Raw genomic sequence first — 26,684 nt, forward strand, 5'->3', positions numbered from 1 at the left:
ATTCCCGGGTCTTCTCAGGAAGAGCTAAACCCTCCGCAAGCAGGAGGTGCGAGAGAGAAGGGGCACTCGAGAAGCATCCAGAAGTCCATGCCCGATCCCTAGGTGCCCACGCTCTGAGGGTCCATGGGCACAGCAGAGTCCTGAGTGGAGTGGCAGGCACTGACCCACAGGTAGCTGGGCACTGGGTGCTAGGCAGGGGCTGATCCCAGGCTGTGCCCGCTCATGGGAGGACAGGTAGCCCCAGATGCTCTGGCTCCCGCTCTGGCTCTGCGAGCACCTCTGCTCACTCCCCTCCTGCTCAAGTTGGGCATGTCCTGTGTCCCTTCGGGGTGGAAGCAATGATGAGCAAGTGCCAGGTGGCCCCACTCCCCACGGCCAGTATGCCCTGGGACACACATGGGGTTCCTCCTGTCTGGGGCCCAGGGGAGGTTCCTCTGACGGCACTGGATGAACGGGGTGGGACACAGGGGGAGTGGGGGAGGGTGGCCTGGAACGCAGTGTGGGTGCCATCCAGGAGCCATAGGACTGCAACAGGACAGGACAGTGACCAGACAGCCCCCGACAGGACCCCCAGTGGCAGGAAAGAAGGGCCACGGGGATCCCTGGGTGGCTCAGCAGTTGAGCACCTGCCTTCAGCCCAGGGCATGATCCTGGAGTCCCAGGATCGAGCCCTGCATCGGGCTCCCTGCATGGAGCCTGCTCCTCCCTCTGCCTGTGTCTCTGCCTTTCTCTCTGTGTCTCTCATGAATAAATAAATAAAATCTTAAAAAAAAAAAAAAAGAGGAAAGAAGGGCCAGAAAGGGGCTGGAAGGAGGCTTATCTCCTCACCTGCCTTACATGGGGCTCAGGGCTTCTAATCCCAAAGTCCTCCCAGCCACCTCTGGTCCCTTGGGGAATGAACACCCTGCCTGGCTGTTTCCTCCAGAGCCCAGCCCACGGCAGGAGGTCAGCTTCTGGTCTGGGGCCACACATGGTCCACCCTGCCTGCCCACCCCTTCCCCTGCCCCTCTCTACCCCCTCTCTACCACCTCACCCCTCAATGGGCTGCTGCTAAGTTTATTTCAGGAGCAGGGAGCCAGCTGGTCCTAGCACCAGCCTCATGGTAAACCCATTACCCGGCTGGACTCCTCACCCAAGCAGAGGGAAGGAAAATTAAAACCACAGTAGTTTCCGAGAGCCCAGTTGCCATTCCTGACTGCAGCTGCCCTGGCTGAAGCCAGGCGGAAACAGGGGAGCCCCCTTCTCTTTCACACATGGCCCCCCGGGAGAGCCCCAGGTAGAGCAGCCTCCCTCACGTATGCTCTCCTCCGGGGACCAGCCGGCTTGGGGGGCCTCAGATGCCAGCACCACAGCCAGAGCGCCCAAGGCCTGGTCTGCCCCGGGAGGCACCCAAGGAGCACCAGCCCAGCGCCATTCTGGAGGGTGCCCACACACGTGCGTGCATGCATGGATGCGCGTGACCGGCCCTCCCTGTGGCTGCCGGCCACCTGGCCTCACTCCCCGGCTGTCATACAAAGGCAGCGGGGAGGCCAGGTCTCACCCCAGGAGCACCAGAGTCCTGGAATGTGGACAGCCTCCACCTTGGGCACAGCCCTCAAGGCCTGGCTCTCACTGAGGACACTGAGCTGCCAGGGACTCAGGGACAGCCCCAGAGCTCACGCTGCACCCAGAGGAGAGGACACAGAGACTGACTGATGGAGAGGTTTCCTGGAGAAGGTGTTGAGCCAGCTTGTGGCCAGGAAGCAAGGGAAGGGGGCGGGTGTACACAGGGGCTCGTAAGAGGACATCCGGGCAGGTGCAGGGTTGCTGCCGCAGAGGCAGGAGGGGAGGATGCAAGGCAGGGAGCCTGGCCGAAGCCGTGTGCCTGGCCCTGGTCCAGTGCAGCCACTCAGAGAGATGGTCAAGCACATCACCAGGCCTGCATCCAACAACCCACACAGGTGCCAGGCCGTTGGTCACCCTCCCGCTGGGCCTTCCTCACCCAAAGGCCAAGCCTGACTGCAGGACGCTGTGGCCATGGGGTGGAAGCCAGCTGTGCCAGTGCCCAGGGCCAGCCAGCACGTAGGCTCCCTTTGGGTGCCCAAGCCTGAAGCAGGCAGGGCTGCCCATCGGCCCCTCCTGTCTGAGGACTCGATGCCATCGCACAAGTACCCAAGGCCACCCAGTGCTCAGGCTGAGCACACAGCTGGACGCTGTTCACATGACATGCAGAGGGACAAGGATTAAGCCCAGTGGACTCCCCGCCCTGACCCGGCCAGACAGGAGCCTGGCTCTGAGCACCCACACCCGCTCCCTAGGGTCTGTTCACGGAAGACACACTAGCCCTGGCGTCTCACCACAGGCGGGAGGAAGAGCTCTCACCCTCAGCATTCTGGTACAGCTGCCCCTTTGCCCCAGAGCTGCTCTGGCCAGACCCTGGGGAGCAGGGAATGAGGAGGGTTTGTCCATGGGATTCTGGGGTCGGGCTGGATGGGGTCAGAAGCCAGCGGGGGTGGAGAGTGACGGGAGTGGAGACTCAGCCCAGACCTGCCTCCCACAGACACCTGGAGAAGAGCCAGGGAGGGTGGGGAAGGTGTGGCCATCACTCCACAGGGAGGGACAGAGACCTGGGGCAGGAGAATCCAATCCGGGGGCTGGACACTGGGTGAAAGTGGCTGCCCCACACAGCAGGTGCCCAGCTCAGCAGTGGAACCTTCTGGGGCAGGCCTGACTCGTGTGCGGTGCCCTCCCCACAGCACTGCCTGGCCAGGTGGGGCTCCCTGTTAGCCCGTGTCCACCTCCTCTCACCGAGCCCCGAGCTGAGGACCGTGGCCTCCAGCAGTTACTCAGCCCCCACCCCGGCCACACCTGTGGTATGTCGGGCTCAGGGATGTGAATCCGGCCTTTCCAAGCCCTGCATCCAGCTCTCACCCCGCACCTCGGCGTCCACCCCCAGGCCCTACAGCTGGCCTCAGGCACAGGGGCACTCAGCCGTGTGGGCTCCTGCAGGCTGCACATCTGAGGTCCCCTCCCGACAACCACGCCATGGCTCAGGGGGGCGGGCAGGCCGTGGGGCAGGCTGTGGTCCTTCTGCTGCCAGCGGCTCCGACGGCCGATGGGGACGGCTATCGTTTCTCCTGCCTTGGCCCCAACCAAGGGCGTACCTACCAGAATCTGTTCACTAGAGGAACAAACAGAGCTGGGAAATGAAAGTGTTTGGCTCTCAGCGCTTCCGTCAGAGGAGGCCTCTGGCCTCAGACGCCTGGTCGGAAATGCCGCCATCCTGCCCGGAAGGATGGCGGTTCTCAGCTGGGCTTGCTCACCTGTGTCCAGAGGCCAGGAGGCCACGGGACCAGGCCCTTGTAGGAGTGACCAGAGGCCTGAGTTCATGCTGGGCTCTGAGGCCCACAGGTGCATGATGAGCCTACCTTGGCAGCCTCTCTCGTCCAGGGTTTCACATCCATACCAGAGGTCACCCAACAGATACATGCTGGACACCCACTGTGTGCCACACATGGCCTGCTTGGACAGCGGGGGATGAAGGAGAAGCCCCTCCAACTCCAGAGAAACCAGAAAGCCAGAGGACACAGGATGGGCCTGAGCACCCAGGAAGTCACCCTGGGCTTTACTGCCCGCCCCCAGCTGGGGACCCCAGGTGTACTGCTGCCCCTCAGGGCCTCCTGCTGCCTGGTATAAGATGGGCCCCAGGGCAGCCTGAGCACTGAGCAGCAGAGCAGGCCCGGCAGGCAGTGTGGGCTGGACAGGACAAGGATTCCTTCTTGAGGTCACCAGGACAACTGCCACCCTTCCCATTCTCCTGACTCAGCAAGAGCAGGGTTATCCTGGGAGATGCAGATCTTACATGATAAAACCTTTCTCAAGACTCACAGGGACCACTGGTGAGTCACACTTCCATCGAAGGCACCAAGTGTTATTCCAGGTGAGGTCAGGGAAAGTCCACCCCCACCCCATGAAGGGTCGATGGAAGTGCAGGCAGGTGCCACCTGGGCGCCGGGACGAGGGTCCCTAGCAGCTTGCCACGCCCCCAGCAGGGCACCGCTGCAGGACAGCACAGCTGGCTCCAGTCAGCCCACGGCCCTCCCAGCCCAGGCCGGAGTCCTGGAGGCTCCCAATCAAGGCCTGTCACTTCCCACATTCCTGCCTCTCCCTCGGGACGGTGAGAGCCTGCAGCCATCTCCAGGGGGCCAGGGAAGGCCAGGCCAGGAGTCCGGCCAGGCAGAGTGGGAGTGAGAGAGAAGCACTTGTCCGGCTGTGTCTCCGGCTGCTTCCCAGGATAGAGACAGGCCTGGAGCCCGTGGTCACAGCCAAAGTGGGTGGGGGTGGGCAGGCAAGGCCCAGAGAGAGGTCCCTTTGTGCCCACACCACCCCAGGCACATGTGCCTCACAGCAGGTCCCCATGGTATCCCCCAGAGGCCACGGGCCAGCAGAACCATGTGCTCAGTGCAGACGCCCAAGCCTGGCCTATGGGGGCTGGGAGACAGCCTCGAGCGCCCACAGGCTTCTCACAGACACCTGGATGCAGACCCCAGCTCTGCTGCCCCCGCCCCCACAGCCAAGGAGGAACCACGGAACAGGGCTGGGGGTGCCCAGCACCCCCAGGAGGGAGCCGGCTGTACTCCTGTTGGGCCGAGGGAGGACTCCCACCCGGAGGAAGCCTGCTCCCCGCACAGCCCCTGGCAGCCCCCCATGGCCCCTCCCCCAGGACCGCCCTTATCTCCTGGAAGGAGGGGGGTTGGAGCCGTGGGAACAGTGGGTCTCCTGCCGTGGGAAAGCAGGCCTATGGGCCTCACATCCCCTCCCCCCAGGAGACACCTCGATTCTCTCCAAAGCACTGCATCAGCGTCCCCTGAGACTGAGGCTGAGACCTCAGTCTCAGCTGGGGGAGCCCAGCTGTTACAGTGTCACTGTGGCCTTTGGGCCACACCATCTGGCCTCGAGTGAAGCCTGGACACGGGTTCCTGATGGGGCACTCCAGAACGAGTACCCAACCAGCCAGCGGTTGCAGGGTGGGGGCGCTCAGGGCAGGCAAGAACACCTGCCAGTTGGGAACCCCCCACCCTGGCTTCGATGTGGTCTCCCTGACCTCAGGGCCTTGCCCCTGAGGACCCTGGTCAAGAGGCAAGAACCCCAAGGCCGGTGAGGAGGGGTTCAGCTCAGGTTGGGAGTCCTCTCCACCCCGCCCCCTGCACACACACACACACACACACACACACCTCCCCAGCCAAAGCAGGCCTGGGGCAGGGGGTCTGCACAGACACTGGGACACCGGCCTCGAGACACTTCCCAGGGCCCTTTCAGTTCCCTGAGAGTCTTTTTCGTCCCACTTTCTAGATAAGGAGATTGAGGCTCAGAGTCACGAGGTACGAGGCTGAGGCTCACCCTGGGCCTCGCAGACACCAAAGCCTGGCCCTGGAACGACCTTCACAGAGGTGCTGACGTGGAAAGCCAGGCAGTCCTGGAAGGGGGCTCCGGGCCCCCTGACTGCCAGGGCGTGAGGTTCACAAGGCAGTCCGCATCTCTTCCCAGGGCCTGCGCCTCCATAAACTCAGGGCCCTCAGGTCAGAGAGCACACCCTGGGGAGCAAGAGAAGCCGCAGCAGGCGTGCAGCCTCACCTCGGGGATGCGCCTGCTCCGGCCTCCCGGCCTTCCCGGCCCCCGCTCCAGGACGGTCTCCCAGAACATGACAAGCACACGGGGCTGGCAACACTCCCGGAGCGAGGGCCAAGGCGCCCTCCGGCCAGGCTCCCGTGCCAGCACTCAGGGTTTTATAGTCAATTCATCACTCTGAGCGGTTTCTGGGCTCACCCCACCATCAACTCGGGGCACACCACGCTACGTGGGAGCGAGCAGAGCCGCCCTCCCCTCGGAGGTAACGTCTTGATTTCCCGCCGGCCCTGCGCACCCACGGCCGCCCTAGCGGTCCTGTTTGCTGGCGGGGCTGCCGTTCCAGGGGGGCTGGGCTGGGCTGGCAGGGGGACAGAGAAAACACAGCAGGCGCTCGGCTCTCGGCTCTCGGCTCTCGGCTGCCGGCCGCGCGGTGACTCCGAGCCCCAGCCATCCCAAACACGCGGGGCCAGGGGTCGGCAAACTCCCAGGGGCCGAGGCCAGGGAGCGGCCTGGGCGGGGAAGAAAGGGCCAGCGCAGCAGGACACGGGGTCTGAGGCCAATCCCCCCAGCCTGCCCTCCCCTCCTGGTCATTCTGTCTGCGGCACGGCCCTCTGACAGCTCTGCCAGATGGCGGCAACCTCGCCTGCTCTCCGGGACCCAGTGGATTAAGGGATTCCAAAGCTTCCCAGAGGAACTTGGAGAGGTCTCATTTGCAGAGCCTGTGCTGGGCCAGCTCCGTGCAGGGCTCCGGTCACTGGCTGGAATGCAGACTTATCTTCCAGGACCGGCAGACACATCCGTGGGCATACCTGGCCCCAGGTCAGCCCTGGGAGCCCAGAGCCCAGGTCAGACCCCCAGCTCTGGAGCAGCCCCAGCGCCTTCCCCTGGGCCTCCTGGTCATGGACGAGGGCTGGGGGGTGCTTGCCCAGCTCTAGGGGCCAAGGACCAGGAGAGGCAGGATGGGAAACCCAGGATCCAGTCCGTCTGGGAGGCCACTGGTCTACAAAGCCCCTCATGGTGGGGACCCTGACTCCACCTCAGACTGAGCACAAGCCAGCCCAGAAGGAGCACACAGCAGCTTCCCAGCATGGAGACCCCGATGCCAAGCTGAGGCCCCGAAGGGCCAGGCCCACTGAAGCTGGGCAGTGTGCCAGCAGCAGCTGGGGGCTGGAACCAGGACCCTCCAAGGGCACCTGCGTGCGCTGGGGCCCGGGACGACCTCAGGGCAAGAAGTGTGCATCTTGCATGTGGGCATCCCTGTGTCACACGGAGGCCGGCGAGGCTGCCCAGGTAGTTGATGTCCACAGGACTTGCCGTGGGCCTGGCAGGCCCTGGGCCCCTCGATTCGCTCACTATGCCAACCGTCCTCCCTGCCTGTGGGGGGTATAGGCTGTCAGTGGAGGAGAGATTTGTCCAGCCACTGGGCTCTAAAGGCACTGGCAGGTGTTCCCAGGCGGGACCCCCAGGACTCTACCATGGATGCCAGAAATGCTCCTCCTTGGCATCAAACCTCCACCCCGGATTCCTAAAATGTCGATGGGCTGCTGGACATCTGGATTTGGCAGGAGGGCAGCTGTCAGCAGCCGGGCCTAGGGGACCCCTCTACACCCCAATGCCCCCTGCACTCTGTGGGTCCTGGTGGGGTACAGACCACACAAGTTCTATCATCCCCAGGGGGCCCATGTCACAGACGGGGAACAAAGGCCAAAGCAGGACTCCCTTCTCACTCAGCCTGGGCTTCTCACCCTCCCCGCCAGGCATAGGACCCCCACCCTGCTGCACTTGCTTCCCTCCCTACGACCTCCTTCTGGCCACGAAAACACTGTAAACAAGTCTCCGCACAGGGAATGCCCCCCGTGTTTGCAGAGCACCTTCACCACCCCTAGACCCCGTTCCAACAGGGACCACTCCCATGTTTGCAGAGTACCTCTGCCACCCCCAGACTCCATTCCAATAAGGACCACCCCCCATGTTTGCAAAGCACCTCCACCACCCCCACGCCCCATTCCAACAGGCTGTGCCCTCCCAGCCCCCTGACGGACAGCTCCCACTGGCACAGCAGGAGTCGATGTCCTTCTCTGGAAAGGAATTCTGGGGCACAGAGATGCGGTGACTGTCCAGTATGGGTAAGGGAGCACATGCTGTTGGCCCATGCTGCCCAGACCTGGCCCTGAGGTTAGGGGTCAGGTGGGGTCTAGAGCAGACAAAGGAGTGTGAGGGGGTGCCAGGGGATAGCACCACCCTGCCACCCCTGCCTCAACCCTAATCGGTCCTCTCCCTCCTCACCCCCGGGGAATCTTCCGTCTGTTCTCGATGTTGCTGACAGCCTGCCAGCAACCACAAGGCTGAGGTGGGGAGCAGACCTGGGGCTAGCCAACATGTCCAGCCCAGGCCTTGGGAAGCCCTAGTCGGGGCTCTGCCCCCACCGGAGCCCCACGCACGCTCGGGCACACAGCCCATCATCCCTGCCTCCCGAGGCCCCACTGCCTGAGCTTGGGCTGGTCAGCCCTCCACCTACCCTCCCTCCCCAGCTGCATCTTCTGCACCACAGCCCCCAGGTGCCCCCCACCCACATCAGGCTCTCTGAGGTGCCCAAGGCTCGTTTTCAGACACACATGGATACCCTAAAGCCACGATGAGTGGGTTGAGCAGAGAGGACCCCACCACCCGGGCACCACCCAGAGACGAGCTGGGGCAGGGATGCAGGATTGACGCAGCCCACAGTGGTGGACTGTGGCAGTGGGCAACATGGGCTGGGCTCGGGGTCTACCTTGGCAGGTCCTGCCGTCTCCCTGCAGCTGGTGGCCGGCGGGGCAGCGGCAGTAGAAGCCCCCCACGGTGTTGTAGCACTGGTCTTCACAGCCCCCATTGCCGCTGGCACACTCGTTCACGTCTGTGAGGGCAGGGGACACTGGTGAGCGCTGGGAAGCTCCCTCCCAGCCACCGCCCATCCCAAGGCCCACCACCCAGACCCAAAAGGCCACACGAGGGCCCTGACCAGCAGAGACAGGCAAACCTCACCCCTGCAGACAGACCCCACGACAGGGGGACACTTGACATGTCAATCCCGCAGCAAGGAAGGCCAGGTACCTGGGTCTCCGCACACCCAGGTCAAGCAGCCTGTCTACAGCATTGAGAATGATTTTTTTGGAAGGCCACCAGGTACATCTTGGCCCAGGAGTGGGCCCTGTGCCCCCAGAGAGGAGCCATACCTGCCCCACCAGTCTACACAAGAAGGGCCTGTGCACGTGTTCTGGTCCCACGGTCAGTGTTCCAAGGAAACCAGGCTTCCCCCCAGCTGTAAGGCCAGGAGAGCCCCTCACGGCGGCCCCCAGACCTGCATCGCTGCCCCACATGCTCCTGATCCCAGCCTGCTGAGGACCCTATGGAGCTGCAGCTGCCTCCGGGATAGCAGGGGGAGCTCCACACCCCCAGCACCCCCCACCCCTGAGACCTGAGGGGCTCTGCTCTCCTCCTGGCCTCTCAAGGCCGAAGGCCAAGGCTCCCATGGGTTCGTGGGAAACATCACCCAGAGGCAGGCACAGACCACACAGAGACCTCAATGTGCCACAGGCCACAGGCAGCCAGGTGCTGGCATGGCCCACTGGGTGCTAGACTGGAAAGCACCAGATCCTTCCTGGCCACACAGGGAACAGTCCCTGCACAGGAGCTCAGTGAACCACCCACGCCCTACCCCATGCTGGCATTCCCACCAAGTCCAGGCCTCCCCTGATGGCTTCATCATCTCTGCCCCTCCCTTGGAAGGTCCCTGGAAGACCCCGAGTTGGGCTCAGGCTACGGAGCCAAAGGCTATGGCCACAACTCTCCATGTGATTGATGGAATGCAACCATCAGCCGAGGCCCACGGAGGTTAACACCAGGAATTTTCTGGGAATTCCTAGAGAGTTACACAGGAGGAGACGGGCCAGCCCAGCCCAGGGGTCAACACTGGGTACCCAGGGCCGGAGTCAGCATGGGCCCGGGGAGACAGCACAGAGGCGGCCCCCCAAGACAAGGAGTGGCCAGGTGAGAGGGGCACAGAGAAGCTCCAAGACATGTCCTGGCATTCGAGCCACTCGTGAGGAGTAGGAGGGCATGTGGCCAGGAAGGCGGGCCACGGGCCACAGGAGCTCCTTCAGAGCTGCTGGCATGCAGGGTTCACAGGGCCCGGGCACAGATGGCCCCTCCAGCACCAGGTGCCCCCAGCAGCATCCTACCCTGACCCCACGGCTGCCCCACACCCATGAAAAAGCCCCCAGTACTGGTGTAGCAGCTCATGATAGGCACCTGCTGGGTCGCTCTGCCTGTAGCCCTGGATGGCACCCCTGGAGGCACCCAGCTGCATCCGCACAGCTGTGCTGTGACCCTGAGCCCCGGGCTGTACCTCTTGGCTCCAGAACCCCCAGGAAGCTCCCCGCTCCTTAACTGGGCTGTGCCCCTTGTGGCTCTGCCTCAGCAGGCTGCTCGGCACCTGTGTCCATCCACAGCTGGACCGTCCATCCTCAGCATGGGGACAGGACCCCACTGGCCCAGGCCAGCACACAGCGGGCAACAGGACACCCTCGGCAAATCCTGAATAAACATCACACCAACAGCCTCCTCAAGAGAAGCAGAACAGGCAGGTGGCTGCCCCCTGCCAAGTCCCTTCCTCAGGCAATGGCAGCCCAGACTAAGCAGGAGGTGACCCTGACCAGGGCCGGAGAGGGGGGCAGGGTGGATTCGGCAGGCTCCCTTCTGTTAAACCCCTGTGTGCACGAATCTGGGAGTCAAGGATGCAGATGAGGGACCCCAATGTCCTGGGCAGGGGGAGAACACAGGAGAGGGAGGGGACGATGCAGTGGGAAGGGCCCAGACTCCACACCTCAGGTATAGAGTCACCTGCTTGGGGGGTGGAGAGGCAGCAGATCACCTGTTTACTGCCCCCTCCAGCAGGCCCCTCTCAAAGCCAGCTTTTTAAAATTCTACTGCACCCGTGGACAGGGCTAAGGGGCAGCTGTGGGTACCCCAGGCCTGGGCCAAAGGGCTTCGAACCCGTGAAGCAGCCAGGGGAAGGAAGGACAGGTCCAGGGGCTGGGAGGGCTTCTCCCCACACGGCCCCCAGCCTTGTCTCTGTCAGGGCTCCAAGTCTACACGGGAGTCTGGAGCTGCCTAGGGGTTTTTGGAAGCAAATCCTGGGAGGTACTGACCCGTCGACATGTCCCACAGACCTCATTGGTTGACTGCTTATAGAGTGATCCATCAATTCACCAAGAACCCCACATCAGGTGCCCTGGAGCCCGAATTCCAGAAGTGACCCCCACAGCCCCCACTCCTCTCTGCAGCTAGCACCCCACCCAGCTCTGGCTTGTCATGCGTGGACCAGAGTTTCACTTGGGCGGAGCTGCAGCCCAGGAGACCTCCCCAGGCAGTCTCACTGCCCTTCAGGCTGGGGGTGCATATCACAACCCAGCGGGCTGAGCACCACGCAGGCCCCTCAGTCCGGTATGTCTCCAGGGCAGCCCAAGCCCAGCAGGGTCAGGAGACCCCAGGCCAGGTCCTAGCCCCACTCTGACCCTGCTATGAGCCAATCCCTCACCTGGAGCCAGGCCTGTCGGGATGCCCTGGATACCGGCAGAGAGCACACTGCTCCGGAGAGCATCACAAGTGCTGGGGAAGCTCATGTCCAGAGACCCTGGCCCCTTATACAACGAGCACAGCAGTGCCCCCCAACCCACAGGAGAACATGGCAGTACTTCCCCGGGATCCGGAATCCGTCCAGGGAGACTGGGGGTGACAGGAGGGAGGCTGCCTCTGACCTTCAAGCCAGGGCCCCCCATGAGCGTGGAACATAGATGCTGACTCAGAAATGCTGGCCCTCCCTGGCTCCAATGCAAGCCCAGGGACCCCTGCCCCCCTAAAGCTGCTGGCGGTGGGAAGAGCCAGGGAGCAAGAGACCAGGCTGCAGGACAGGACGGGTGCCCCCGGCCCTCCCCACCCTGGGAAGGCCCTTCCACCAGTAGAAAATAACACCTCCCACAACAAGTTCAATAGTCAGCAAGGGAGCCAGCAATCCATGTGCCCGGAAGCCTCGAAAGTGAGACTCAAATGGCCACTCATACGTGAATGTTGGGGAACCGCGGCAACGTTCCTCTCGGTGAGAGAGGCCGGACGGTGGCGGCCACACAGGGCAGGCCACTCCAGACTCAGAAAGCAGGTGGGCGGTTGCCGGGGCCTGGGGGACATGGGGAGGGGCTGGCCTACAGCCACAGGGTCTCCTTAGGGCCAGTGACCATGTTTGGAGCTAGGGAGGGGTGGTGGTGCACAAGAGTGCAAATGTGCTAAGTGCCACTGCGCTGTCCACTTTAAAAGGGCCAGTTTTACATTATGTGCATTTCAAGTCAAAAAGAAAAGCGCTCCTCCAACTGGATCCCTCACCATGCTTCTCCAGGGGTTGGTACGGAAGGAAGGGGGATCCGGCCTCAGTTCCTAGCAGGCTCTGAAAGGGCAGGGCCCTTGCTCAGATGGGAGCAGCTCGGCAAATGTCCAAAGTAGCCAGTGGCCACCCCGCCTTGCAAGCCCCTGAAGGCCCTGCCCTTTCAGCTGACCGGTGACCAGGCACTGTGGAGCAAGAGCCCTCAGCACGCTGCCCCTTAGCCAACCTCCTGGAGTCCACACCCCACAGCCAGTGTGGCCCCTGCCCCAGCATCCACCAGCAGCCTGGGTCCAGCAATGGGCTCTCAGGTCAACCATGAGGTCCAGCCCAGCCTGGTCTGGGCAGCCGCTTGTGGACAACAGAGCCCCCAAGCAGGAAACAGGTAACAGGCACAGGGCTTCAGGCTCCCAGGGCCAGACCAGCCTGGCCTCACCACAGAGTACCAACCACTCGGCTCCCACAGGCAGGTGCCCCACGACCAAGAGCCCCCCGGACCTGGGCGGGACCTTGGCTCTCAAGGCTGGCTCTGAGTTGGAGGGGCCCCCAGGGACCTGCACCACAGTCCCTCACCCAATGCTGGAGACACGGCCACCAGGTTCCCCAGTGTGCGCGGCTTTCCCCACACAGGGCAGGAGGCAGCCCTCGGAGCCATGCCTTCCCGCAGGATGGGCCTCAAGTCGCTCTAGGCAGGCAGGGCAGGGTAGTGGCCACAGCACGCTGGCCACAAACCAGCCAGGCTGCAGGCTTCCCACTGGGAAGCAACCACATGGGGTCTCAGGCCTTTCAGTTCTTCACTGCCTTCCAATCCTCAAGGGAGGCAGGAGGCTGAGGGGCAGCCTCCCGATGGTGGAGCACAGCACGTGCCTTCTGCCCAGACACACCGGGCTCTGAGCTGGGCCTTCCTGTAGTCTGTCCAGCCAAGCACCCACTGCACCCCGTGGCCCCTCACCACCATCCAGACAGACCCAGCTGCCCTGTGGCCCTGGTGTGAGGGTAGCAGGAACACTGAAAAGGCACAGCCACTCTCTCTCTGAGGGTAAGGGGCAGGGCCCCAGGGCCTCAGTCAGGCCAGCAGGGCCTCAGAGCCAGGCCGCCCTCCCCTGCCCGGGCAGCCCCGCACACCAGATGCAGCTCATCCTCTTCCCTCTAACCCCACGCCCAGCCTGAGACCACATGAGGCCAGTGGACTCTCCAGCCTGGGACCCAGACTTCCCCTCCCACCCCCTGCCCTGCCAGGCTGCTATGCGTGACTTGGTTACCCCCAGAACTCACAGTAGGGCTCCCACAGTTTTTCTGGCTGGTGGAGGGGACACAGATCATCTTCCCTGTGTCCCCAAGCATGTCCAGTCCCTTGCTGGGAGTCTGCAGAAAGAAGCAGAGCAGGGAGGGCACAGCCAAGGGAACCCACCCTGCCCGAGAGAAAGAGGAGCCCATGAGGATGGGGAGGGCTTACTCTGCAGCATGAAGGCCAAGACTGCCCAGGAGACAGCCACCAAAGCCCAGTGGGAGGTGGGGGGGATGCCTGGGTCTTGAATCTGTGGGGATTGTCAGTCCTCATCCTGCCAGCCCACCCAGGCCTCGGGCGACCTGTTAGCAGCCAGGATTTATGAGGTCCTGCCTGCCAAGGACCCAAGAAGCCTCCCTTCCTGCAGCCAGGTGTCACCCAGACAGGCCAGGGCTGCTCCCCAATCTCAGCTGAGAGGGCTGATGAAAGCCAGCTGGACCGCAGTCGCCTGCATGAGGCTCAGGAGCCGCAGGTAAGGGGGGTGGCCTCACTCCACAAAGGGCCCCGGGTGCGAGGGGCCTGGAAAGGTGCCTCCCTTGGGAGGGACGGGCAGCCTCTCACACTCCGTGCATCTGGGAAGAAGGGCACCCAGGAGCATGAGGGCACCAACCTGGGGAGCCCCCGCCCCAGCAGGATGTGCGGCTGGGGCCTGCCCTGCCTATCTCTCCAGGAATGTTCCGCACCCCCTCCCTGCTTCCCTCAGGGGAGACGGGACAACTGAGGCTCCCTGTGTGAGCTTGCTCTGCAGGCCCACATGCCTGCTCCCAGCCAGAATGGGTTTGGGCCTGCTTCAGAAGCCCGTCAGGGTGGGGCTGAGCATGGGCAACCCGCCCCACCCCCAGGGACCCCTCTCCCATGCACCCGACTGCATGTCTTGGGCAGGAGTTCTGGCCCCCAAGATAGGTCACATGAGACCCTTGTGGGGGCTCCTGACCAGCCTAGGGGACAGCCGCTATGGGGAGCATGTGAAGCAGTGACAGGCCTGACTGGAGGACCACAGTGACCACTGGGCCAGACCAAGGACAAGGCCATAGGGCCCAGTGCAGGCCAGGTCCCTGGGTCCCAGGGCAAAGTTGCAGAGGGGATGTGGCTTTGACCCAGGAGAGAAAATTCACCTGGAGTCAGGCAAGGGGGTTCCTGGCTGCAGCAATAGGTGTGCAGTGTCCTGAGGCTGCAGTGATGACAAAGGACCTCAGCTGGGAGCGTGAACAACAGAAATGTATTCTCTCTCAGGGTTCTGGAGGCCAGACATCCAGAATCAGCGTCATGGGGCTGAGTCCAAGGTGTCGGCAGGGCCATGCTCCCTCCTGAGGCTCCAGAGGCCTTTAGGAGGGGCCAGCATACTGGGCTTCTGGGGGGCACCGCACCCACCTCCGTGCCCAGGCCTCCTCAGGAATTCCCGAGGGAGGCCCTCCCACCTCTGGGGCATTCCCACCTGAGTCCTATGCCAGATGCTCGGGGCTAAGGGGCCCCCTCTGCCCCTCCACGCGAGCTGGGAGCTGGGTGAGGCAGGGCTGGCGTAGGGCTGAGCCCTGCACACAGGGCTCCAGGCTGGCTGGGCCTCCCAGCTACTGGGTGAACACAGCACATCGCAAAAACCCTCTGGGCCTGTTCCCTCATCTCAAACAGGGAGAGCGGTGCTCACAGTGGAGGTCAGCCTGGGGTCTCCAGGGGCCCCCAGAGAGCACTGAGGCCCCAGCCAGCATTTGATCCCATTCAGATCAAAAAACAAAGCCCAAAGCAGTGCAGCCCCAGGGCCCAGCCTGGGACTCAGGCCTCCACAGCCAGACCCCAGACCCCGACCCTCCTCAGTGGCTGCACCAGCCTGTTACAGAAACGCAGAGACTGCCCTCACCCCCCCCCACGGCCACACAGAACCTCTCTGGGTTCGCCTACATTCTCCTGGCAAGGCAGCACCTGCCTCGGCTTGTCCTGATGCTCACAGGCCATGTTCCCTCCCACACCAGGGCCAAGGTACAGTTTCCTGGCTCTGGGCAGGCGTGTGCCAGGGGCAGCAGGGAGCAGGGGCCACAGCCAACACCAGACCCAGCCCTGACCCTGGAGGACGAAATTGTCCTTGGGGAGGGTCTCAAAACCTATGTGGTGCTGCCCAGGGGAGGGGGCTTGGCTGTGAGCCCCTCTTCACAGTGGGCTCGGCCTGTTACAGACAGAGCAACCCCCCTGCCCCCGTCACCCCACTCCACCGACCCAGGCACTGTGTGATTTCGGCTGTGCAGACGGGCCATCTCCCTGCTTCTGCCACAGCCAGGAGTCCCGGGGCCCTCAGGTAACCTGGACCACTCTGGGCGCCAGCTTCCATGCTGAATTCTGTGGCCTGGGTCCAAAGAGACCCCCGTGAGCTCCCTGGGGCAGAAGACGCCACATACGTCTTACGAGGTTGCCACGGTAACTGGCACGTCTGAAACTGTTAGCTGGATGGAATTGAATTCACACAAGGAACCTCAACACCTGACTGTTCAAATATCAAATTAGAATCATTTGTGGGACGCCTGCATGGCTCAGCGGTTTGGCAGCTGCCTTCGGCTCAGGTCATGATCCCACAATCCGGGATCGAGTCCCGCATCAGCCCCCTGCAAGGAGCCTGATTCTCCCTCTGCCTGTGTCTCTGCCTCTCTCTCTCTCTCTCTCTCTCTCTGTGTGTCTCTCATGAATAAATAAATAAATCTTAAAAAAAAAAAAAAAGAACCATTTGTAACAATGACAATTAGAAACCAAATGACTCTGAGCAGGCCCTCAGGAGACAAAGGGAACAAGGCATCCAGAGGTAGGCTGAGCAGCAGGCCATGAGAGCACAGAGAGACCCGGCAGGAAAGCCAGGTCACCCAGCCCAATCCCAGGGGCAGGGACACACTTTCTGGACAGGGTTGGGCCAGAGGCTAAAACTCCAGGGGTCAGACAAACGTGCACCAATGTGTATGCACCACGACAGTGTCACACAAGTGGCTTCACTGTCCTAAACATCCCCTGGGCCCCACCAGCCCACCGGTCCTCTCTCAGCCCTGGCAACCATGGGTCCTTGCACAATCTCTGTGGCTTTCTTTTTCCCAAATGTCCTATAGTTGGAATCATACAGTGTGTGGCCTTTTGAGACACACTTGCTTCACTCAGCCATAGGTGTTTAAGAACACTGAGCTGTTCACGTGGTTTTCCAAGAGGACATCTGTCCTAGGAGGCAGAGAACGCTCCCCAGTTCAAGGGAGTCCTTCCTAGGACCCATCAGCCTCCTGCCCATCTGTGGTCTCCAGGGCAACCATGGAAACCAAGAGTGGGTCGCCTAGACACAATCAGACAGGCCTTACCCACTCTGGATTTCCAGGGTCACCTGGCAGTCCCCTCTGACCAGCCCAGGGACCGGTCAAGAGTGGGGTGGTGGGTCCTCTCTCTTTCAGGCCTCTCCCAGAATTCCAGGGGTCAGCTCTTGGCTCCTGTGTCCCCACAGCCAGGAACAGAGGTAGCCTGAGGTCAAGTGAGGCTGCAAGTTTTCATGAAGCACCTGCTAAACACACCCTTGTCTCTGGCAAGCAGGGGGTGCCAAGCGGATGAGGTCCTGCCCAGAGGAGACTGCCTTTGGCGGGGGTGGGCACAGTCCCACCAGGCAGAGGCTGACACTGGCTCTGGCCTGTTAAGGTGGTGGAACCAGGACATTCAGGCTTCCAGCAGAGCTTGGGGGACCCCATCCAGGCACAGGGGCTGGGAGGTGGGGGAGGCACTCTCAGCTGCCAGTCCAGGAAGGGCCTTGAGGTGCAAGATGAGGGAGGGTTCCAGCCAGGCTAGAGACCAGGGGCCCGGAGGCTTCCCAAGCAGGCCCCTTGTGGGCAACTGATTTAAGGCATCACTAGAGACACTGGAGGAGGTAGACCGACCCGGGGAAGGACCAGAAGGCCTCCCCCACCTCCTGCCATCAGCCCAGGACGCTGAACTGCCTTCTCTGACATCACATAGTTCCTCTGTTTACTCTGAAAGTTATCGAGTTTGGTCTGTTTATACAAATCAGCATTCAAATATGTGGGAATGGGGGTTTTTTCCATTTGTTTCCCAGAAAACTTGACAAAATGTAAAAGGCCCAGAAGGGAGCCAAGAACATTCCTTGGTTCCCCAAATGTCCAGGTCTCTACTCCCTACATCACCAAGTTCCCGGGATGGCTCACTGCTTCGGCAACTGCAGCTGCACCCAAGACGGGGGTGAAGCTTAGGAAGGGCTGGTGTGGGCAGAGCCATGCACACTCTGAGCCAGCTCTTCTGTGTGCATGTGTGTGTGTGCACGCATGTGTGCACTGTGCACAGGTGTGCATGCATGTGTGTGCACTGTGCATGTGTGCTGTGCATGTGTGTTGTGTGTGCATGTGTGTGCATTGTGCATGCGCACAGTGTGCATATGTATGTTTGCATAGTACACACGTTTTGTGTGCACTGTGTGCATGTGCCTGTGTGTTGTGTGTGCATGTGTGTGCATGTGTGTGCATTGTGCATTGTACATTGTGTGTGCATGTGTGTATGTTTGCATTGTGCACGCATTTTGTGTGCATTGTGCACATGTGCATTGTGCACTGTGTGCACATGCACGTATGTTTGCATTGTGCACATGTGTATATTGTGCACGTGTACATTGTGCATGTGTGCATTGCACAAGTGTGCATTGTGCATACATGTGCATGTATGCACATACTTGTTTGCATTGTGCACACATATGTCCATCTGCATATGTGTGCATGAGTGTGCATGTGTGCACTGTGTGTGCATATGTATGTTTGCATTGTGCACATGTGTTGTGTGTGCATTGTGCACGTGTGCATGTGTGCACTGTGTGCATGTGCATGTACGTTTGCATTATGCACGTGTGCATTGCCCATGTGTGTATTATGCATACATGTGTGTGTGTGCCCATACTTGTTTGCATTGTGCACACATATGTCCATCGTGCACATGCGTGTGTGCAGGTTTTTCTCTGTCCCAAGAATCTTGATTTCTGGACACACAATCAGTCCACTCATAGCCGATCTAATCCCCTGCAGTCGAGACCTAAGAACTGTGCAATCCAGAGGCCTTAGAGGCCCTGACACCAGGCGTCCACCCTCTCGTCTAGACAACAGGATGTGACACCCTCTTTGCATCTTGCTCAGTTTCTAGGCCAAGATTAGGAAGGGCTGGGGGGCTCAGCACCTCCCTGCTCTTTCCTGAAGCAGAGCCTGGAACTCTACCCAGAGGGGGCTGGGGCCTTGCTGGGAGCCCAGCCACCCAGCCGCCCCAGAGGGACACTGGGCTCTGACACCCTGCTTGATGCCTGGTTGGCCCCTCATGCCTCTCTGGTGTGAAACCATGGAGCTAGACCCCCTTGAGCCTCTGGTCAGCTGTGCACCTGGCCCACCAGGAGCTCCAAGGCCAGGCCCACCTTGTCCAGGACAGCAGGTATGGTGGCACCACCTTCCCTGGCCGGCTCCTGAGCAATGGCTATAGCAGAGGGGAGAGCTGGCCCCTCTCAGGACTGACTCTCCAGTGAGCAAGCTGTTCTCCCCAAGCTCTCCAGACAGACATCCGACTGCCCACCCGGGCATCTCTCTGCCACCTGCCTCGCAGCCATGCTCCTTTCTAGCCCACACGAGGGTCACTTCCCCAGGAGCCTCCCACTCTGTTGGCCAGCTCAGGCCCCTGCACAGTGAGTGCCACCCACGTACATACATCACACGTACCTCTGCAAGTGGCCTGTCCCATCTGCCCAAACCCTCAGCAGATACTCACTACCCCTCCAGTCTCTCTAGGTCCCTGGAGACCTCAAGGGCATTTCCCTACAGGCCCCCGTGTTGACCCCATGGTTGGTGCCAGGCCAGATCCAGATTACACATTCCCTCCACCACCCACATCACTCCTCTGGTGATGGGATGTCTGCCCCCGCCCCCGCCAGGGACTGCCCCCAGCAGCACCTGGCACACAGTGAAAGCCAACAAATACTCATTGGAAGAGTGTTTGCTGAAAGAGGGGAGATTAAAGGTGATGATTATTTTGTCTGGGATTTGGGTACAAGTTGTCTGTTTTCTGTAAAGAGCCCTCCTCTGGCTCCTCCTCTGGGCCCCCAGATGCCTCCAAGAGGAGGGATGAGGCTAATGTTTGGGGCTTAGAATTCAAGAGGCATTCAAAGGCCTAACCTACAGATAGGAACACAGCCCGGAGAGGCTGATGTGGCCACCTTGGTGCCTGGAGCCTCAGGCCCTATAGTGTCCACCCCCCTGGGCCCTAGGCAAAACCCCAAGGCCAGAGGGCATCTCCCAACCCTGCCCACCTCTCCTGGCCCAGAGACCCAAACAGAAGCTCCAAGTACCCATTGGCCTTTGCCTGCCCTGGTCATGTCGATTTCAGGAAAGGGACCACTATGCCCCCCACCCCTCAGACCAGGCCCTGGGAACTGCCTCTTCCCCTCACACCCCACACAGAGCTAGGCCAGCGGCACCCCTCCCCTCGCCTGTACCCATAGTCGGCCTTCTCTCCCCACCCCACCGGCTCCAGCTCTTTGGCCACCAGCCGTCCCCAGCCTGAGTCACCACGGCTCCCTGGATGTCCAGCCTGAGCACCTTGGGCAGACCCTAAAACACAAGTTTGCCCCCTCACCGTCCCGACTTAGAGCTCTCAGCAGTCCCGAGGATGTGCACGTTCCACAAATGTGTGCTAAGCAGCCAGGCCAAATAAACGCCTTGGCGAGCCCTGGAGGACCCACGGCAAACTCGTCCCTCCCTGGACCCGCCAGGTCTCCACACTCACGTCCATGGTGAATAAATACTTAAGCCCTCAGAGCCCCCCACCATCCCCCCCGATGCACCCCTCCTCCTGGCTCATCCCTCATACCTGGCACTCCTGAATCATCATCTCACCTCCGCAGTCTGCCCCCCGGGACTCCCAGGCCATCTCCCTATTTTCTGACCCTGGGACCATCTGGGTCTCATCCTCTCTTTCCCACAGTGTCCCTCAGGCCTCAGCAGCTGTCAGAAGTGACACCGGGCACCACACGGCTGGGCTGATGCTCCGTCTGCCCAGAGTTGGGCAACCTGAAATCCCAGGCTGCCTCCTGAGCCTGCTCTGGCCTCTCGCTGCCACCAGGGGGCGCCGGTGCCCCAGCCCTACTGCAAAGGAAGGACCAGCGGACCGCCAGGTGGCTGGGGCAGGAGCCCCTTCCAGGAGGGGGTCTGTAAGCCCCACCCTCCCCATGGCTGTTCTCTGGTGCCTCCCTGCTGCCCGAGGACAGCTTTGGCAGGGCTGGAGGCCCTGGGGGCACCACTGGCTGGCTGGGGTCGAGGGCCCTGTTTGCTAGGGGCTCCCATGTCCCCCACCCCTGAGCCTCTGGGCCTTCCTCACTCCACCCACAGAGCCCGGTGCCAGCTGAGGGCAGAGATCAGCATGGACAAGGACATGGCCTTGTGTGGACATCTGCCTTGCACGGGGTAAAGCCGCGGGGGACGCACCCAGAGCACAGGGCCAGCTGACGTCCTCCATCCCACCAGAACTCTGCCCTGGGGCCTCCAGAGTGACATTGTCCCACCAGGACCCCTACCCCCACCCCCACCCTCAGGGCCTCCACCACCTTCCAGACTCCCAGGGGGGCTGCCCACCCCAATGAGCCCCCAAGGAAGAGAACATGTAGTCGGCAGGTGCACAGAGGGCCTGGCTATTGGTCACCCACGTCAGTCATTCATTCCAGTAGCATATAGAAAGCCCAGCAGGGACTCAGCTTGGTGCCTGCCACATGGGAGCACACGGAGAGGGGCCATAGCCAGATGTGCCTCCTCTTCAGAACACAGTCCAGCCTGTAGAAGGAGGGGCTTGGGCCAGCATCCATCACCACCTCTGACCCTGGGTTCTCAGGTCAAGGCAGCCTCCCCAGCAGAAGCACCATCCCAAAGTATCTGGGGGAAACCAAGTCCCCATCCACCTGGGGAGATGCTTCTGCTCTGAGACAGCCAGGTGAGTCCAGGCAGCTACCCAAGACTTGGGCCCAGCCTCCCCCTGCCCAGAGCCTGGCTTCAGAAATGGGCAGGTTCAGCCCTTCCACACTCACAGCTGGGAGCAGCATGGGTGACTGTTCTGTAGCCGCCCCCCCCCCCCGGGGCCATCCCCACTGCCCCAGCCTGGCTATGCCTTGGAAACAGGAGACGAAGCCATGTTCACTTGAGCATGAGCAGGCGCCCGTGTCGCTCCCAAAGACAGCCCTCCAGGCACCCTGCCACTCCGAAGCCACTCACCAGTCGTCGCTCACCCCCAGGGGGAGCAGGGGTGTCTGCAGCCTCAGAGGGCGAGGGCGGGTACCAGCCTCCAGGCACTCCAACAGTCCGGGCCCCCAAACAAAGGGGTCATACCGCCCAAGACCCTGCTTGCACGATCCCCTGATGCTCCCAGGTGGACACATGAGGCTCTCCCTGAGGCCGTGGATCGAGCAGGCACATCCCAGGGCTGGCTGGGCCATGGCAGGGCACCCTCTCCCCACAGACCTCGGCATCTTCCCCCTCACACTGGAATCCAGGCGGCTCGGCCAACTCCGTATGTGTTCCCAGGGCACAGACAATGGGCCGGCCCAGAAGGCGGTGAGTAGAGCTGCCAGCGTGGCCTACACCCACCCTGTGTCCACACCTGCTGCTGCAGTTCAGCCAAGTGACGAACAGGCTGCCCAGCTTGGCCCAGCTCAGCCCCACACCAAGTCACCCCAAAGCCGGGCAGACGGGGGCACAGCCTGGCTCCGAACATTGCCCCTCAGTGACCTCACCTACGAAGCAGGGCAGGAAGCCTTCACTGAAGTCAGAGGACTCCACGGGAGAGTGTAAGCATCACTGGCTCCCTACCCCATAGTCTTTGCAGGGCTGACCCAAGGACAGTGACCCCGCACACAGCTCAGAACAGGGACAGGCTGCGTGGGCTCCAGATGCGCCTGACCGCAGACACGCTCTCCCCCCAGGGGCTGGAGAGAGGCTCCTTGCATGGGCCTGGCGCCCAGTGCTGAGTCCTACACCAGCACCAGCCACCTCATCCGTGCCACCTCTTCCCCAGGATGACATCCTACCCCTCCTGTGGGCCCTCGTCAAGCTGGGAGTATCTAGAGATGCTCACCCCAGAGGACAACAGCTCCTGGGAGGTGGTAGTCTGTCCTGGACCAGCCCAGGGTCAGCCCGAGTCCACCCATCCCAGCCTGCTCATCCTCGTGGTGCACAAACACCCAGAGAGAGGTTCTCAGGAGGCCTCCGCTCCCAGCCCAGCCACCCTGACTTCCAGGAGGACAAGTCTGGAATCCCAAGTGCTGGATGCAGAGTCCCCAGGGACGGCAGAGAGGCCCAGCGGCCTCGATGGTCACACAACACACTGGCCCTCTGCAGGTCCCTAAGCCCGGCCAGCACAGGGCAGATCGGTCTGCCCTGCACACCTGCCAGGGCACAGCGGAACATGCACAGGGACACGTGCCGCACCCACTCTGTGTAGGATGGAGATGTTCGGTGGATGTGGTATGGAGTGTGTCTCTCCTGGTGAACAAGTCGTGTCATGCGTTTGCTGCCAAAACTCGCCCTTCCTTGTCCCAGAGCAGAAAAGGCAATGCCAGTCCTTTGGAAGGGAGCCCACAGACAACGAGCACGAAGCCAGCCCATCTGAAAGCCAGGGGCGTGCCGGGGGCATCGGACTGCCCCCCAGAGCTGGGAGAGTAGAGGGCGGGTGCTCAGGGCAGGACCGGGAGCCCACGCCCCTTCTGTTGGTGGGTGCACTGAGTCTGGGCCAGGTGAGGCACAGTCTCTCCCACTAGGAACCGGGTGAGGCGACCCAGCTATCCAGTGTTCAAGAATCTTCCAAATTGCCCAGTAAAACCAAGTGGCCACAGAGCCATCTAGATTTCTCTGCCTGGGGGTTCCTAGGTCCATGCCTGGCAACGCACATCATGGTTTGCTTAGGGTCAAGGGTCCCCAGGTCGGGTGGCCACACCCACGAGGGAGAGCATGGATGTGCGGGGAGCATGCCTCCCTCCTGCTCTGTGCTGGCCTCGAGACAGGCTCTGCGGAAACCCGACACAAAGCAGGATGGGTGGCAGCACAGGGCTCCGTGGGGACATGGGTTCCTCCCTCCCGAGATCTCTGCTCACAGGGCCAGCTGTGCCGGAGCCCCAGTGGAAGGCTAATCCACAGGTTCATCTTGCCCTGACCCCAAATAGCAAGGTGACCTCCCTGGTGCTCCCAGCTCCCAGCGGAGACGGGCCTGGGCAGCAGCTCCCTGACGCTAGAGCTGGCAGAAGGCCAGCTTAGCAGGCTGTCCGCACCCTGGGCCACTACCTCCTCCTCCTGAAGTAACGGCCCTGTTATCAGCTGGCCTGGCTCCACGTGATGCTGCCCAGGCCCCATTTCGACCCGGGCACAGAGGGCCAGGCCCTGCTCTGGAATGCCTGGAGCCGCCAAGACCCGAGAGCAGATTCAGGATGCTGATGCCAACTCCCTGCTTGCAGACCCCTCGTTAATTATCCTGCCGGGATAGGGAGCCAGGCACGAGCCCCAGGAATCCTGAAAATGAGCTATCAGCACATTTCCTAGAATTTGCCCCCGGAAGAGGCAGGGCTCTGGGCTGCCAGCGCTTGGCAGGTGGGCGGCCAGTGCATGGTGGGGTGGAGTGGACTCAAGGCCGAGGCGCCATCCCAGAGCTTAGAGCCTGCCCAGAGCTGCTCTGCTGGCCACCTCAGGCCCTCCCTCCATGAGATCCCAGGGCACGGCTGGGCCAGGAGCCAGCAATGTGGCCCGCAGAAGGGGCCCAACCACTAAGGCAGAGCCAGCCCCAGAGAGGACTGCTGAGTGCAGGCCCCCCCCCCCCGCCCCGCCACCCCACAGATAGGAATGCTCCAGGACTTTAGATACTGAAGTCTCCACCAATAGCTCGGAGGCTACCTTCGTTTCATTGACTCATGAGGTGCCCCTACAGCCAGTAAGAGGGGCTGGGTAAGAGGGGTGAGAGGCCCCCATGGAGGCAGATTCCTGGGGCAGTGAGAAGGAGGCCCAGCACAGTAGGCTTCTTGGCAAGTGGGCAGCTGCCTGGCTCCCTTCAGGCCAGTGGGCTACTGGGAAAACACCTGCCTGAGGCCTGAGACAGGCCCCTCCGCCCCAAACACATCAGAGGGAGTGGCTGTACCCTAGCCCGTCAGTCCCAAGGTAACGACGGTCTGGGGACCCACACAGGTGCCTGTGCCGACAAGCCCCAGAACCACCCAGGCTCCCCCATCCCAACCTGCAGAGGCCCCTGTGAGCATCTAGCCCTGCGCTGGTGAGTCCAGGAGCCTGCCGGGCACCACTGAGCACCACTAACCCCAGCAACTGATGAATAGCCCGAGCTCAGCATCCCCATCTATAAAACAGGACGAGCACCCCGCCTACCCAGGGTGCACCCCAGGACCACCCTGTAGTCCTGGAAAGGGTACTTCACAGAAGAGTCTGGGTGAACTTTGGGGAGGGAGGAGACAGGACAATGTGGCTGAGGACAGATTCACAGGGTCCTTTCAGGCGACCACCCAGGAGGACAGGGTGGGGTCTCTAGCCTGGGGCAGCCTAGGGAGGGGAAGCAGGGAGGCCCCACACGGGCAGGGGCATTGGAGATGCCCCCTCTGCAGACGCCCAATCGGAACAGGCAGGGCAGGCTCACAGACCCCACTCCCAGGAGGGTCTATAATTACACCATAAGAAGACCACCCGACTCTGGAGTCAGGCCTGGGAGAGGCCCACAGCCCCGCTGTGCACAGGCAGGCGCAGAGGCCACGATCATCCCAAAAGACAGAGGCGCCTTTGTGGTTGGCTGCGGGGGGAGGTGGTACTTAACAACCTGGTAGGTAAGCAATTCGCCGTGTGAACATAAATGCCTCTCCCAGAGTCAGCCGCTTTGAAAGACTGGCTTGGATGCCACGCATGGCCGGTCTCAGCTGTCCTAGAACAGACGGCATGTAGACCACAGGGCCAGTAAAACCAAGTGGCACGTACCCTGCAGGGACGCGGCCCAGCCTCAGGCAGGACAGGCCTGCAGCAGCCACACCTGGTCCAGCCCAACACCAAGGGCAGCAGGGCACAGGCCAGAGGGCAGAGTCACAGCCACTACCCCCCTCCATGTGACCCCCAAACCTTCTCCTCCCAAGGGCCGAGGTGGCCCCATGCCAGGCAGCAGAAGTCACCAAGCAGACACCCCAGTGCCGCCTCCTGCAGGAAAGCAGGGCTCTGGAGATTTTAGGAACTGTCTTCGAAGGCAGTGCTTCATGCAGCTAAAGCAGGTGTGCATGGAGAAGACAAAGCCCGCGGCCGCTCTGCCCACTTGGGCCCCCCCGCAGGCAGAGGAGAGCCACTCCAGACTGCATGGCTGGGTTTTCTGATCACCCGGAAAGTGGACCCAGCTCTGCAAAGGCTGGACCCCAAGGGCAACCTCCCAGGGAAGCCAGGAAGCATCCCCGGCTGAGGGGAAAGGTGCCAGGTGCTCACAGGGGATGCCCCCTAACTCCTGGGGTCAAAAAGCAACCTCCTGCAGGCAGCCAGTGTGAGATGGCACAGGGAAGCGCACGGGGAACCTGGAACCATGGCCCAGGATCAAGGTCAGAGGCTGGTCAGGACAGGTTAGCCCAAGCCCACAGCCACAGGACCCTGGCTAAGCCGCCTCCGAAGCAATCAGGCCAGGCTAGGGCTGCAGTGGCTGCCACCTTCAGGACAGCGGCCCCCACAGGAGCAGCAGGACATCAGCCATGCCCTCAGCCCACGCCGGAGGGAAGGAGGCAGGAGATGAGACACTGTGGCCCAGAGTCCCCAGCCCTCATCGGGGGCAGCACGGGCTCTTCTCGGCTCCCGCCCCTCACCCCTCAATGAGGACCAGGCTCCAGAGCAGCAGTGGCTCCCAGGCCTGGTCCCAGCGGCTGGCCAAGAGCAGCCCTGGGCAGTATCTGGACCTTGGGCCAGGGGTCAGACTCCCACCGTCAGACACAGTGGGCAGCACTGACGGGCAGCCTGGGAGGCCTGCTTCCTCTCCACTGATCAATCCACCCAATTTAGAAACAGAGCTGTCCTTGAGCCAGGGCCAGAGGCTCAGCCAGCGGGGCCTGCTCCCACCCCCACGCCCTCACGCTGCAGCCCCATCCTACTGCTCTGCTTCCCAGCACAGCAGCCTCCAGCCCACACCCCGGGCCCCTAGCCACTGGCTTCCTGCTCAGAAGGCAGGACCCGTGAGGGCACGGGGGCTCCCAGAAGGGCCTCCGACCTCTCTCCCTGTGAGGTTGACGTGGAGGCAGAGGAGCAGGTCACAGGGTACCTGCCAGGCCAGCCAGCCCCAAGGCGGCCGTCCTGGCCTCAGGTCCTCCACCAGCCAAGCTTGGCCTAGAGAGCCTGGGTGGGG

General features: G+C 62.0%; 2 protein-coding genes across 2 annotated transcripts in view; one reads left to right on the forward strand and one right to left on the reverse strand.

Annotated features, from left to right (window-relative positions):
• Nucleotides 1-26,684, reverse strand: part of MEGF6 (multiple EGF like domains 6) — an 86,898-nt gene that overhangs the window by 37,081 nt on the left and 23,133 nt on the right. The window contains exon 5 of the mRNA XM_025427391.3: nucleotides 8,378-8,500. Coding sequence (XP_025283176.1) covers nucleotides 8,378-8,500 — 123 coding nt within the window. The remainder of the gene's footprint in view (nucleotides 1-8,377; nucleotides 8,501-26,684) is intronic.
• The window catches only part of SMIM1 (small integral membrane protein 1 (Vel blood group)), a 177,610-nt gene continuing 163,779 nt past the window's right edge, over nucleotides 12,854-26,684 (forward strand). The window contains exon 1 of the mRNA XM_049110523.1: nucleotides 12,854-12,861. The gene's annotated coding sequence lies outside the window, so the exon portion shown is untranslated. The remainder of the gene's footprint in view (nucleotides 12,862-26,684) is intronic.

This window comes from Canis lupus, chromosome 5, assembly GCF_003254725.2.
Source record: "Canis lupus dingo isolate Sandy chromosome 5, ASM325472v2, whole genome shotgun sequence".
Lineage (NCBI taxonomy): Eukaryota > Metazoa > Chordata > Mammalia > Carnivora > Canidae > Canis > Canis lupus.